The 14,715-nt window shown below is 52.7% G+C and overlaps 1 protein-coding gene across 3 annotated transcripts in view; it reads left to right on the top strand.

The window, feature by feature from the left end:
* The window catches only part of CACNA1H (calcium voltage-gated channel subunit alpha1 H), a 189,303-nt gene that overhangs the window by 166,945 nt on the left and 7,643 nt on the right, over window positions 1–14,715 (top strand). For 2 of the 3 annotated variants that reach the window (XM_090024755.1, XM_090024754.1), the window contains exons 28-31: window positions 498–576; window positions 5,612–5,733; window positions 7,224–7,562; window positions 10,068–10,223. In XM_090024755.1, coding sequence (XP_089880881.1) covers window positions 498–576; window positions 5,612–5,733; window positions 7,224–7,562; window positions 10,068–10,223 — 696 coding nt within the window. The remainder of the gene's footprint in view (window positions 1–497; window positions 577–5,611; window positions 5,734–7,223; window positions 7,563–10,067; window positions 10,224–14,715) is intronic. The other variant, XM_090024756.1, reaches the window with a different exon arrangement.

The following is a 14,715-nucleotide window of genomic DNA, read 5'->3' as shown; positions in this document are numbered from 1 at the left end:
AGTCTTGCTTGCACGTGGTTCTGGTGAGGCTGGAGAGAGCTAAGACACATGAGGTCTCGGAGACTAGTTCAGGTAGGAAGCACAGACAGATGTTTCCATTTTATACAGGTTACCAGTAAACCCCAAGCCTGGGAAGGGGTGAACGTAACCAGTGAGCCAGGGTCTGTGCTTGGGGAAGAAAGAGGGAGCTCTGCCATGCAGCTAAGCCCATGCTAAAGTCCTACTGAAGTGAAGACCATGGTGGGCCAAAGCAGCACCAGGTGTAAGCAGAACTCAAATGGCCACATACAGATGCCAGAAGTGGCTTAGACATGCAAGGGGGAAAGTGCCAGGAAGGCTTCAGTTGGCCAACATTGAGCATTGCCCATGTTTCCCCATCTCCCCTCCCCCGGTTGTATATTGACTGATGTCTTTTTGCTTGTATGTAAAATGTGATGGAGCAATGACCCTTGTGATGTCAATGTGGCTGACCCTTCTTCTGCTTTCTTCTTATGTAGGTAGGGAACCTTGGCCTACTTTTTATGCTCCTGTTTTTTATCTATGCTGCCCTGGGAGTGGAGTTGTTTGGAAAGCTCGGTGAGTAATGTGCCTGACGCCGCTTATTTCATCCAGTCGATATTTCCCTGTACCTGTTGGTTTCCTGTCTCTTCTGTCTCTGTCTCGGGCCCTTTTTTCCCATTGACACGCTCTAGCTCTGAAGATTAAAGCTTTTGCTTGATCTCAGGGTCACAGATGACACATGAGGATATAGCACAGAACCTTTCTGATGCGCACACGTGCAGTTTTGACACCGTATCCAGTCACAAAGGAAATATTTACTGTCTAAATATGAGCAGGGATATGTTCCCTAGGCCGGAAGTTTGCTGCTTAAGACGCAACACATGAGTCTGCAGAGTTGCATAAGGCTCAGGCTGATATTGGAGTGACTCCACCATACACCTTTGGCTCCTCTGATCTTCCACCTCACTTCATTATTTCCTTTCCTTTGGCTCAGTTCCTCCTCCAAAAAAAAGTTTTCAGAGTCGTAGAGAATTAGGGCTGGAAGGATCACTCAGTCAATTGTCCATAGACAGTGTTGGAGTCTTGTCCATATGATCGTTGTTAAGAACCACATCCCCCTATCTGAATTACTGAGCAGTAACCGGCTGGCCAGGCATCCCTGATGTATTACCCAGGGACGTGGCTGCCGGAGGAGGGGCAGGTCATACTGGAGACAAACTCAGCCTGCCATGGTCCTGTCCTGCTCCCAGCGCCTGGCTGTTGGAGGAGGGAATAGCCCCGTTCCTGATCCCACTTCCAAGCAGGGGTCTTTGCACCAGCCGTTTCCGGCCAAACTCAGTGTCGCATGTGCTTGCACACAGTGTGGCTTCTTGCCTCCCTTCTCATGTCTGGTGCTCATGAGTAGGGTGACCATATGAGACAGCGTGAAATCCAGGACACTGGCCCTTGCACCCCCACTGTCCTCCCGTCACCCCCGAGCCAGAGGCAGGCAGCACAGGGCGCAGAATCATAGGAAATCGGGGTTGGAGGGACCTCAGGCGTCATCTAGTCCAACCCCTGCTCCAAGCAGGACCAGCCCCAACTACATCATCCCAGGCAAGGCTTTGTGTAGCTGGGTCTTAAAAACCTCCAAGGATGGCGCGTCCACCAGCCCTCCGGGTAACCCGTTCCAGTATTTCTGAATGAGAGAGTTTTTCCTCATATCCAACCTAAACTCCCCGTGCTGCAACTGGAGCCCGTTGCTCCTTGTCCTGCCCTCTGCCCCCACTGAGACCAGCCCAGCTCCGTCCTCGTTGCAGCCCCCCTGCGGGGAGCTGAAGGCTGCTGTTCAACCCCTCCCTCAATTTTCTCTTCTCCAGATTAAATCAGCCCAATTCCCTCATCCTCTCCTCGCCAGTCCCACCCCCAGCCCCCAACCATTTTCATTGCCCTCCACTGGGCTCTCCAATTTGTCCACATCCTTTCTGTAGCGGGGGCCCAAAGCTGGACACAGGACTCCAGTGCAGCTCTGATATTACTGTTCAGGTGGCTAAGGCAGTCAATGGCTCACTAACGACCCATTGTTCTTTACTTAACAATCATCTCCCCTTTTTTAATTGTCATTCCACTAAGCAAGCTAACCTATGGGAGGGCAGTTCTGCAGTCCTCTAGGGCTTCCTATTTCATAGCTCATGCCACTCCGCTTGTCCGCCCCGCTGCCAGGATGCTCATTGTAATTTTCACCAGCCAGGTGAGACCAGCCTCCAAAATCCGGGACATATGGTCACCATACTCATGGGGGTTGATTAGTGGGTCACCGTACTCATGGGGGATGATTAGTGCCTTTGCACCCACAGAGCCATTCACTCTAGCTCCGCGCTCCCAAGGGCCGCGACCTGCTTCAGTCCCTGCAGGAACCACCCATCCAGGGGCATTGTCGACATGCTATCAGGCATGCCCGAGCCTCTAGCAGATCATAACCACGGACTCTCCCGTGGCCCCGTCTACTGCACCATCACGTTTGCTATCTGGAAGGCCCCGGGGACAGACCGTCCCGGGGGGTCTCACAGCTGTGGCTCGACATTCCCACACACGCTGCTCCGAAAGCCTTTGAAGCTCTGGGTCAGGGCTGCGCTTGGTATTGTATAACAAAGCTTCTGCAGCTGATGGAGCGCAGGGGAGAGGCTAATCATCTTCAGATGGGTTTTAATGAGTTGCACCCCCGGCAAATGCCGGGACTGAAAACCTCAGCCGGGCTGCAGGATTTATAAGAAATAACAAGAGCTTCTGGAAGTTGTGCAATGCCTGTGACTCCAAAAGCAGCAGCAACAGTTGTCTACAGCCCGGCAAGGGCCGTGGTCGATCCCTGCAGCCTCACTCTGCATGCCCCTGTTCTTACAGACAGGGAAACTGCGGCAAGGGGGAAGTCGCTTGCCCAAGATGACTCCATAATTGCTGCCACCGCTGGGAAAAGATCCCAGATTTTTTGACTCCTGGCTCTAGTTATAACTAGTTTCCAGGGGAAACATGATCGTTCACACCAGGGAGCGATACTCCTATGGCAGAACCTGGATTATTCGTATCATATTTTTCACAACCTCCTTAATTTGTAGCGGGCTCTTTCATGGAGAAGGAGCCACTGCACTGTTTGCTGCAGCCCTGTTTACACCCCCGGGTGTTTATCAAACCCTCATCTTCAGAGGAGCCAAGGAGCCTCTCACCCCGTGAACAGTCCAGTTTCTACTATATCGCTGACTAGTCATAAAAAACCTGGAGCTCCTAGCCACCAGATGCTGTATACACATGTAGAAAGAGCCAGCCCTTTCCAGCCTCGACCGGCAAAAGAAATGTTGCTGGAGCCCCATTTTAGAGGTGGGAACACTGAGGGAAGCGATTTGCCCCAGCCTGTATAGAGAACGGAGCAGAACCTAGACCTTGGTTCCAGTTCAGTGCTTGAATCACTAGGCTAGCTTGCCTTAGCTGCCTTTGCATGATATTCATACTTGAGCAGCTCGCTCTGCTGTGGGCAGCATTGAAAAGGTAGATTGTGGTTCCCTGGCAGCTGTAATACCCACCCCTCCTTGGGGCAGAAGACCCCCCACTGCTGTGCTTCAACATAAGGACGGGCCACTTCAAAATCCCGCCCCCTCCGTGGTTCGGGCACTGTCGTGGGACCTGGAAAATGATGGTTCGCATCCCTGCTTTGAGCTGGGCAGCCGGTGGATTTGAACCCGAACGAGGTCTCCGAGGAGTGATGCTGCCGCAGCTGCCCCTTTGCTTTTATTAAAAAATGCCCGAAACAGAATTGCTCCCTTCCACCCAAAACGGATTCTTTTTGGTCGCCAAAACTCCAGCCGCCTGAAAGGAAATCCGTCTGCCTCTTCGTCTTTGTCTTCCTCACGCTCAGCCTCCAACCCCCCCCGTGCCGTGCAAAGCCCTCGCGCAGGCACCTTCTGCTGCTCTGACCCCTTGCTCCATGAACGCTCGCGCTACTTTTGGCAGCCCCGTGCAATCAGGAATGGCTGTGTGTGGTTAGAGATTGGGAAAAGCCTCAATCCCAGCTGTGGCCAGCACCCAAAACGCCAACCAGACAGCAGCCCACTTCCCCTTCCTGACTTTTATTGGGAAATATTTTGTTTTCTCGTCCGTGGCAGCTGCAAGTAACTCCAGCTCCCTCCCTGTGCCTATTGGCTGTTTGGGGTTTTTTGGGTTTGGGGTTTTTTTTGTATGTGCTTCAGAAACAAAGGACTAATAATGAAACACAGCAAGAAGGATTGCTGCCTGTCCTGATGAAAACGTAATGAGCCTGTGTTTTATGGAAAGAGGGACATATTGTGTTTGCAATTTCCATTCATCAGGGTATTAAATTGTGGGGAAAACAGTATAAAGGCGCTTGCTTTATTCCAGTGAAATGGTCCCTTCTGGGAAATGTGCTCTGTAAAAAAAAATTTAAAAAATCAGGATAATGAGCCACAATTGAGGGAATAAGAGACGAGCCATATTGTGGAGCAGTAAGGAGGGAAAGTGTTTGCTGAGAAGCCCGGTAGCCGCTGATGGTGGAGAGCCAGTTTATACATTTTGACTCGTGTCCGCATAGCTTGAAGTATTGTCTACGTCTCACGCTGCCAAGTGGACGGAGGGGGACGGGATCAGGCTGGTACCTGATGCAGCCGGCTTTGTCTGCGAGATGGAGTTAGACTTCTTCCATTCACAGCAAAGACGACGATGCATCCTTTGGATGCGCTATCTAGGACAGTTGCTTGGGGAGAAGAAAGCGTCCGCAGCAAAAGTTAGTGTTGCCCCTGGGAGCGGAGGAAGGCAAAATCCTCAGTGCAGATCAGCTTGGGCTGGCCTCTGGGGTCCTGGCCTCCTGAAGCCAGTGGGCTATGAGATGACCATGCAGGGCAGCATCTCGGGCCCCCTCTGCTTACACTGCATGCTTTTGGGGTCAGGTCCTGTCCTTTCGGGCCTCTCTCCGTACAGCACGTAACATGATGGGTACCTGGTCCTTGACTTGACCTCCCGGGTGCTACTGCAGTATTGCTGGCAACATTTTGTGTGAAATGAAATGATGGAGCAGAATGAAAGAGCCCCCATCCCTCCTGCAAGGGCCCTTTGTGGCACCCCTTGCCGCGACACCTAGGAAGCTTGATAAACTCAGAGGCTTGGCAATGGGCACGTTCCTGGCCACAATCCTCCATCCCTGCTGGAGAAAACTCACCCTAAAGCAGCATCACCTGATTTCCAAGTAGACCTTGCAAAACCAGAGCACCCAAGCTCCCTCCCTCCCTCCCCTCCATCAGCATCCCCCCCCCCAGTGTTACTCTTTTGCAAAATGCTAAATACTAGTTGTTATTATTCCAGGGTTTTGTAAAGTGCTTTCCATCAATTGGTCTCCGAGCAGCGTAAAAGAGAAAGCAGCCTCACTGTCCCCATTTTACACCTGGAACAATTGAGGCTCGAGGAGGAGATGCGTCTTGCCCCCAGGTCACTCAGCAGGCCAAAACGGTCTCCTGAGGGCCTGTCCGGCGCACTGCCCATGACGCTGCACTGCCCTGTTGAACTAGCCTGACTGCGACGGGGCCAGGCTCAGAGCTGTTCTCACGGTGGCGCTTTCCCTTGTTGTGCGCAGATTGCAGCGAAGACAATCCCTGCGAGGGCTTGAGCCGCCACGCCACCTTCACCAACTTCGGCATGGCCTTCCTCACCCTCTTCCGGGTCTCGACCGGAGACAACTGGAACGGCATCATGAAGGTAGGTGGGTTCGGTGCCCAGAGCACGCTCGCCGGTCCCATGTGCACGCTCTTCGGTTCCTGAAACAAAGCAAGCGGCAGAGGCGTGAATACTGCCCAAACGGAAACATAAAAATATCGGCTTGAAACATTTTGTTAAAGATTAAATCAAATGTTTGTGGGGGGCCTCTCTTTTTTTGTTTGGTTGGGTTTTTGGGGGAAGCAGGGTTTGGTTTGGTTTGGTTTGATTTGGGGGTTTAGGTAGGGATTTTTTGGTTGGTTGGGTGTGCTTTCGGGGGAAGCAATGTTTGGTCTGGTTTGGGATTTTTTGGCAGGGCTTTTTTGGTTGATTGGGTTTGCTTTTGGGGATTTCTTTTGTTCGGGGGGTGCTAGTGGAGTCTTTTTGCTGCTTTTAAAAATATTGAACAGAGTGGTTGGAGGTGTTTCCGCTGGCATGTCACCCAGTAAGTGGTGGGTGCAGGGCAGGGGATGGATCACTCTAGAGATGTGTGACTGGATGCTCCCCTCCATAGCACCCGCTTCTGCCACTGTTGGAAACAGGACCGTGGACTAGAGGGACCATTGGTGTGACCCAGCATGGCACGGCTTATGTTCTTACGTTGAAATGAAACATGTATTTTTTTTGTTTTAGTGTTTTCTGGCTGGATTCAGCCTGAATTTTCCAATCATTTCTTCCCCTCCAAGAACTTTACCTTTTGGTGAATGAACAGTTTGTCTCTCAAAACTCCCCCCGTGTCTCCAGGCTGGCGGGCTTTGCCGTGCTGCGCTCCACGGGACAGAAACAAGTGGGAGTCATAAGCTGTTAACAGATGACACCCGTCCCCTTGAGCAGTGGGGACCGTGCCCCTAGACATCTTCACTCAGCATCCGCTGTGCCATAGCCCCGTAACCCAGCACTGGAGCAGGGTGTTTCTGCAGAGCTGCCAGTCTCTGTCTTTAGGCCTTTCCATGAAGCATCCCGATTTCATAGATTTCGTAGGCATTAGTGCTAGAAGGAACCTCACAGGATCATAAAGTCCAGCCCCGTGCCCAAGGCGTAGGAAGTCAGTCGGGGTCAGATGACCCCAGCAAGGTAAGCATCCAAGTGTTTCCAGAGTCAGTGGTACCCACCTACTCTGCATACCACCTGCTCAAGGTATCCAGAGTAGCTGCTTGCACCGCTTCTGGGGGGGAGCCTATTCCAGACTCTGGACAGTAAAGAAGTTTTTCCTTGTGTCCAGTCTAAAACGGTCTTCCAGCAGTTGGTGACCATTAGACCTTGTCTTCCCTTAGGGTGCCCTAGTGAAGAGACGTTCTCCCAGCTGGTGATTGCACGCCCCTTATATGCTTACAATAAACTACAAAGTCCTGCTAAGTCCTCCTCTTTCCCAAGTAACATTTCTGCAGCTTGCACTGTGCTTTCCTTGCTGGCTTTGGAGCCCGCCGCCGTTTCAAGGCTCGTTAGCCAAGCTCCATCTGGGTCCAGCCTCTCCCTCTCTTTCCCCATCGCAGGACACGCTCCGAGAGTGCACCCGGGAGGACAAGCACTGCCTCAGCTACCTGCCGGTCATCTCCCCCGTCTACTTCGTCACCTTCGTCCTCATCGCCCAGTTCGTCCTGGTCAACGTGGTGGTGGCCGTGCTCATGAAACACCTGGAAGAGAGCAACAAAGAAGCCAAGGAGGATGCCGAGATGGACGCCGAGATCGAGCTGGAGATGTCCCGCGGCGCTGCCACCCCAGCCAGCAGCGGGGGTGGAGGGGGCACCGCTGCCTCCGATGGCAGGGCCCCATACGGGAGCCAGGAGGGCGGGAAGCTGGAGACACCCCTGCGAGTGAAACAACAGGCACTGGTAATGATTCCCAAAAGCCTCTTCCTCCTCTCACCGGTGGGGAACAGGAGCTTCTGAGCCATCCGTGATGACAGGCAAATGCTCCGCAGGCGTTCAGAGCCAAAGAGCTGGCATGACACCACCCAGCACAGGGTCTCCGACCCCATCTCTTCGTGAGATTTCCCACCCGGGCAGGGTATCTTGGCACTGTTACCTCCATGCATACCCTCCGGTCCCAGGGTTTCACCGCCCCTCTCTCAGGGAGCATCCACCTTCCGCTGTTCTGGTAGAAATCGGCAGCAGAGAAAGGATCCCACCTGAGTCTGGAGAAAGGACCCAGGGGGCTGCTCTGCTCCCTGGAGTTCACTTAAACGAGAGCAGCCACTGCCGGGGGAACCTGGTCCAGCGGGGTCACTGGGAAACACAAGGCCCCTTGTCCTAACCCCCCCCCCCCCCCCCCCCCCCATTGCAGGGACCAGGGCGATGGGCTGAGTTTCCTTCATGGCAGCACAGAAATCCAGATCACGTTCTCCTTAGTCCTACCCTCTTGGTAAGGGTTTACAAAGGAGCCCATATCACTTTGAAATCCATTGGGGAGTGCTTCCCAGTTTGCAAAAAAACCATCATCGGACCCCACCCTGGGAACGAATCCTAACTCCCAACTCCCTTCAGGTAGCCTCTGAATGCCAGTTTGGTCGTGGGAGACTCCAAAGTCCCTCAGGTACCAACTAATGTGAACGTCCTTGGCCAGTGCTGAGACCTCACCTGCTCTCATGCAACCAGGATTGTTAAGTCTTTGATTCGTATTAACCCTCCTGGAAAAGAACAAGACAAGCCAAACTAAGGCTGGAGAGAAGTGAGATCTGTCTCGCACGGTGTTGGCATGTGAACAGATGCAGAACGGTTGCGTCAGTACAATCAAAAACTAAATCTAGCATAAGATCAATGGGGTGGTGCGGATGAAATGGCATTTAATGATGAACTCTACTAGGGCAAATGAAAAATGGGTTAGTTGGGCGGTCGCAGGGCTTCCGGCAGTTTGAACGTAGCTCTTAATGGAAGTTTCCACGGGCCAATGCAGCGCAGCAGAACTGGTTGACTTTCTCGTGGGGGTGTGAGGGAGATCTTTTTTCTGTATGCAAACAGATCGCTTGCATTTGGGGGTCTGTAAATATTCCCTGAACGTACTGGGCCCTGGGGGTGGTTCGCAAGATTGTTCACGTTGCTGATACCGCTCACGGGGAGCCCCCGGAGTCCCACGGGTATCGCTTCTCGGCGGGGCGACGGAAACTTTCTTAGAATAACAAGTAGCAGACGACCAGTCACACACAGGGGTTTTGATGCGAGTAACCAATAGTGGCACAACGTGCGCAGCCCTCGGGCTCCTCAGACCTTTCCACAGCCATCCAACAGCCGATACTGTGGTCCCGGCTGAACACATTTGCCCCACTGTGCATTACGCTACTGCCCAATCGCCCCGGGGACGGCACTGAAGTCACTTGGCAGTGCCTCCAAGGTGAATTCCAGCCGTGATCTGCATCTCCGGTGCATTAGGTCAGTACCGGTGCTTTAGTGTTCGTGCATCACGTGCCGACTGGGACAAAAGGGAGGTGTGACTGCTTTCAGGTCAGAATTTGCAAGTTAATGCACTTCCCCCCCACCCAGCACACACCACCAGTTACGGTGGGAAGAGACTCCCAACTGGGTTACTGTGCCCAGCCGGAGTGGTACCTTACTGTCCATCCAACTGGGCTCCCCAGTACGTAGATGCCTTTACACTGGGCTGCGTTGCATGCCGTTCTTGAAGGCACGGTCCTATTTCCAGTACCGAGGAAGCCAAGCTGGTTGCCTTTTGGGATAAGCAGTTGGGAGCGGGCATGGATGACCCTGTAGAGATATCCAAGGAGCGGAGATATGATATAAATGCCATCCTCAGACATCTTTACCGCCCCGGCCCAACCGCATTATAGCTGGGAGCGGAGCCGTTATTCTTTGCTAGCGATTCCCCTGATGCTGGCCTCACCACCACGACAAAGGTAAGGGAAGCCCAGTTCTTCACTGCTAAGCAGTGAACCTGGCCAGGAAAAGGAAGAGGCACATACTAAAGGGTGGCTGAGGTGCTGATGCATTGGGCATTACCTTGGAAGCTGTAGGAAGGCTGTGGATAAACCAGGGCTCCTCACGGTACTGGCAGGGTAATGGGATGAAGTTGGTATCTCTGACCAGGAATGGAAGGACTTCTGACCATGCCTGTGTACAGCGGGTTTATATGCCTAGGAAAGAGGTAATAAGGCACCCAGCAGGCTCCAGCCACGTGAATTGGCCCCAGGAGGTCACATCTAGCCACATGAATTGGCCTCAGCGTGTCACCACTTCCTTCCCTCGTCCTTTCTCCATTGCATGATGGGGCAGGCGCGGGAATACAAAGGGGAGAGCGTGTGCGCGTGTCGGAGTGACGTGTGACCCACCGTCCCGGCCTTATTCTGCTACTGATACTTTTTATCTCCCTGATTTTTGCACCCCAAGGAGGCACTGAGCTGTGAGAACGTGTCTTTAGCCATGCCAGGCTCAGACCCGCTGGAGGGCGGAGAGACTCCCGTGATGCCACACACGTCCTTCTGCTCTGTTCCTCACCACCATGTCCCGACACCTTCCCACAAAGCCCCCGGCCACGAGTCAGAGGTGAATGAACCACGTGCCGTTGCTTCTGCCTTGTGCCTTCATGCTTCAGTGCTGTGCAGCTAGCCGTGGCGTGTTAGTGTTCCCGTAGCGTCGTCTTCCTCCTGTCGCTTCCCGGCTAGAACGGTCCGTTTCCATCCCTGTCTTTCATCCTGCCTTTGCGTCGACAAAACCTGTCCTGTCTCGTTCAGCTGGGACCAAAACCTGGAACGTGCATGAGGTGCTTCTTTCGGCTCAGAGCCTCGCGGTGCTTGTGCAGATGGACGGATAGATTTAAGAGAACCCCAGACTCTTTGAAATAATATTCCAGCTTGTCTCGCGAACCTTTTCCCCGGTGGGTCCGTCTGAATGCCACATACATGATCCACAGCTGTCCTAGTAGCTTCGTTAGTCAAGATGATCAGCCGGCGATGCCGAGTTCCCATGGATTTGCTACTTTGGTAGGCGTTTCGGTTAGGGTGCAAGACACTGGAGCACGTTTCTTCAGCTGAATGGGAGCTGAATGAGTAACGGGTCAGGTGCTTTTGACAGAAAAGGGCAGAGTTGCCATAAAACTTCAGAGCAGCCTGGAGCAGGTGCATAACAAAAGTAATAGAAGCAATGTGGCGGTCTGGGAAAGAGGATGGTCTAGAAAACAACCACAGCTCCTCCAAGGTTTGTTAGCCATACCTCATTGTATGCAGATCCTCCAGGAAGGGGCTGGTAAAATGTTAGATGGGCGCTTCTTCATGAAGCAGCCCGTCTTTGGGCAAGCCAAAGAAGCCGTGCTCAGCTCATGACATGCCGCAAGGAAGGTAGGAGCTAGTTAGTGGCTTTCCATCGCAGTGAAAGCCACTGACTTGGGAGCACACGATAAGAGCGGGAGTTGCCCACGCTGGTGCACGCGGCTTGTGAACTTCCTTCCTTGCCCAGGGATCAGATACGCCGAAGTTTTATCTCTGCACGCCTGCACGGTGGATGAGGTGGCCTCAGTCTGTTTTCCTATGCAGCTGCCGAAAGACGCCCAAGTGTACCAGGCACTAAACCCCTCCCCTGCTAGGCCATGCTTGCCTTAAACATCATTTCTCTTTCTCCAACTCTCCATTGACCTTTCCCTAGCCCAGCAGCCTGGGCTGGGCACCGCTGGCATCTCCGCAGTGGGTTGGGCACTGCTGGCACTTGCCCACTCTCGTTGGACGCACATGTAAGCACTTGTTTTAGACAGAGCCGCTCTTTGCTCAGGCTCTTAGCAGGCTGTGAGATTAGCCAAATGGGCCAAACTGTCTCCTGTCTCTAGCATAAGAGTAGGCTACAAGGGTATCCACCTGCCATTTGGGATAATGACCATACAAAAGGGACCCAGACCCCACAGAGATGAGTAGACATAGCGTGGCAACATCGCCGTGGGATTTGCAAGCTCCCCAAAGCTGGTCTTCCAGGGTCTCTTCAAAAGCAAGCTGCCCTGGCTTCTTCGTTACCAGAATATCTCCCCCGCGATTATTCAGCTGTAACGAGGATGACTAGAGGGGCATATGCCAAATATCTCTGGGTTTCCTGCAAGCTGGTGTCATCTCCCAGCCAATTCTGGGCTAAGGTTTAGTCCTTGGCTGCAGAGGGCAGGACAGGTCAGGATGGCAGCCTTGTCTCCTTTAAAGCTAAGTTTTGATTAGCATCAAAGAGGGAACGTGGGAAGAGCATCTTTTGGAGACAGGCAACAATTGGCCCTTGGCATGTGCTCTGGTCCCAGGGTTTCTGCTATCATGCAGATAAGGTCCCAGCAGGTCCCAGGGAAGACGGCTTGTTAACATCGGGGGGAGGAGGGAAGACCGGCCCTGTTAAGCTGCGAGAGTCAGAGACTTTTAAACGGATCCCAGTTCTGGCAGGCACTGGCGGGAGGAAGATGTGTTTTCTGCTCTTTTCTGGACTTGTCACCACCGTGGAGCCTGGAATCGTCGGTGTGGGAAGTAGCTACGGTAGCCCCGAGTCCAAGAGACAGACCCCATTTGCGGAGGACGAGTGAGAGAGATGGAAAGGAGCAAGCGCGGCCGATACGTGCCTTCGCAGCAGCCCCTTCTCTGGGAGTCCTGCCACGGCTCGTTTGCAGGCAGCTGGCCCGGTGCCTCCGAAAAGGAGCAGCCGTCCAAGCTGCAGGGCCCGCGTGTCCTGCCAGGCATCCCTGCTTACAGAGCCAGGGTTGACCATTTAATCACACAAGAAGGGTCATGTCCTGCAAAGGCATTTGGAGGATTATTTCTTCACAAAAAAAAAAATTAAAAATAGTGGAGTCGGTTTGGGGGCTGAGAAGAAACACCAGGTTGGCAGGTCTCAGCACTTAGGTGCATTGTGTACCCAAGGCAGGGGGGAGGCAGCGAGGACGGTCACAGTGTGTGGTTCCTGGCTTAGCTGCTGAACCCTGATCCTGCATGTCCTTTTGGACCTTGGTCTCTCAGGTGAGAGAACCACTATGGGAGATGGGGCTTTGATGTAGACTCGGACATGTCCGCGTGCCTCTAGCCGTCTATTCATTTCGCATAAGCCACCAGCTGGCTTCTTGGCTCATAAATACATTTGCCTCACTCCCGGCCTGGACCCAAATCCAGACTAGTGACCCAAAGGAGAAAGGCTGTGCATCCTGCCATGGTCCCTTGAGCCATCTGGTCCCCTCAAAGGCTGTTTCTGCATGATAACCTGGTTGCATGGTGGTTGATTTTGCAGGGTAGTTATGCCTGGTAATTGTGGGGTAAGTATGCAACTGAGTGGTGTCTGCAAGCTCATTCAATCATAGAAAATGAGGTTGGAAGGGACCTCAGGAGGCCACATCTAGTCCAACCCCCTGCTCAAAGCAGGACCAGCCCCACCTACATCATCGCAGCCAGGGTTTTGTGTACCTGGGGCTTAAATACCTCTAAGGATGCAACTCCCACCACCTCTCTGGGTAACCCATTCCAGTGCTTCACCACCCTCTTAGTGACAAAGTTTCTCCTAATATCCAACTTCAACTTCCCTTGCTGCAGCTGGAGCCCATTGCTCCTTGTCCTGTCATCTGCCCCCACTGAGACCAGTCCAGCTCCATCCTCTTTGCAACCCACCTGCAGCGAGTTGAAGGCTGCTGTTCAATCCCCCTCGGTCTTCTCTTCTGCAGACTAAATAAACCCATTTCTCTCAGCCTCTCCCCATTAGTCATGTGCCCCAGACCCCAAACCACTTTCATTGCTCTCTGCTGGACCCCATCAGTGCAGCTCCCACACTGTAAGTTCAGCCGTTCCCTGGTGCAACCCCAGGAGCATGCCAGGATTTTAGCAATGCAAAAATCTAGGACTCGTGGTTCCAAACTGATACCTTTTATTAGACCAACTGGGAAATTGCAAAAAAAAAAAAAATCTCTTTCTGCAGGGTTACAGGCTCAAAAGCCCTGCATCAGGCTCAGGGAAAAATAAAGATGCTAAAAAGTACCCCCAGGTAGGAAATAAACTTCATTTTTGCACAGAGGGAGCTGGAGATGGAAAAGCTGTCCCTCTGGGTCCGTGAGAGTGTCTCAGAGTTTCTCTGTGTTGTGTAGATGAGGTAGGAGTCTGTCCCTGGATGTGTCCAATGGCAGGCAGGGAGGTTGAAACATCTTTCTTGTTCTGCAGTGAAGTTTAAAATCCAAAATCAGCTCAAATTCGCCACCTACCATGTTTCAGGGATGTATTTGGTAGCCATGTTGGTCAAGGACTAAAAAGAAATGCAAAAATCTAGAGCTCGTGGTTCCAAAATGATACCTTTTATTAGACCAAACTTTTCAACAGGCTTTTAGCAACCAATCCAGGGACAAAGGGAGCTCACGTGTGAGCGCCGTCATGAGCAATCATTGCTCAAAGTTCCCGGTGCCCAGTGCAGGCTGAGCGGGCACATCGTCAGACTAGCTCACACGATCTCCTTGAAAATGCCAGAGACGTACTCAGCGTTACCGCTTTGGTCCCCTTAATTATTGCTGTCACTCCCTTTCTCATTACTGCCAAATCCGTCCTGAAGTTTTGGAAGCAAACGCTCGGGAGCTTTTGGAAAAATATTGTGATGCTTCCCCGGGAAATGGCTCTGGGGGCTGCCGTGTTCGACTCCTGCAAAGACAGCCCGGGAGTTTCCTGACAGTCGATTTCTCATGAGCTAATTACGGTTCAGCTCAGGTCTTCAAATGGTGTCGGCTTATTAATGGTCGTGGCTAAACGCTGGCGCCAAGCTGGTCCGCACCATGTCAAGAAGGCATCTACATTAGAGTGAAGGGCTGAGGTCCACCTCTCCTGGTCTTGGTCAGAGGCGGTGTTTTGTTTCCAGTGCCACCTCCCTGTAAATAATTGCTGCCTTCCTAGCCAAGTTCAACAGTGTAAAAGCGTAGAAGTGATTTGTTTCGAGGACTGGTGCTTAGGGATTTGATGTGCAAAACTCCCGAGCCAGCAACGAACGGAAAGCCCAGATTTCTGCAGCTCCTCGGTGATATCCAAGCCAGGCAACCCTGAGGCCAGACTTTCCTAGCGCG

The sequence above is a fragment of the Crocodylus siamensis genome, chromosome 12 (genome assembly GCF_052110815.1).
Source record: "Crocodylus siamensis isolate JL-2025a chromosome 12, ASM5211081v1, whole genome shotgun sequence".
Taxonomy (NCBI): domain Eukaryota; kingdom Metazoa; phylum Chordata; order Crocodylia; family Crocodylidae; genus Crocodylus; species Crocodylus siamensis.
Note: the sequence above shows the minus strand (reverse complement) of the source record. Positions and strands in the feature narration are given on the sequence as shown.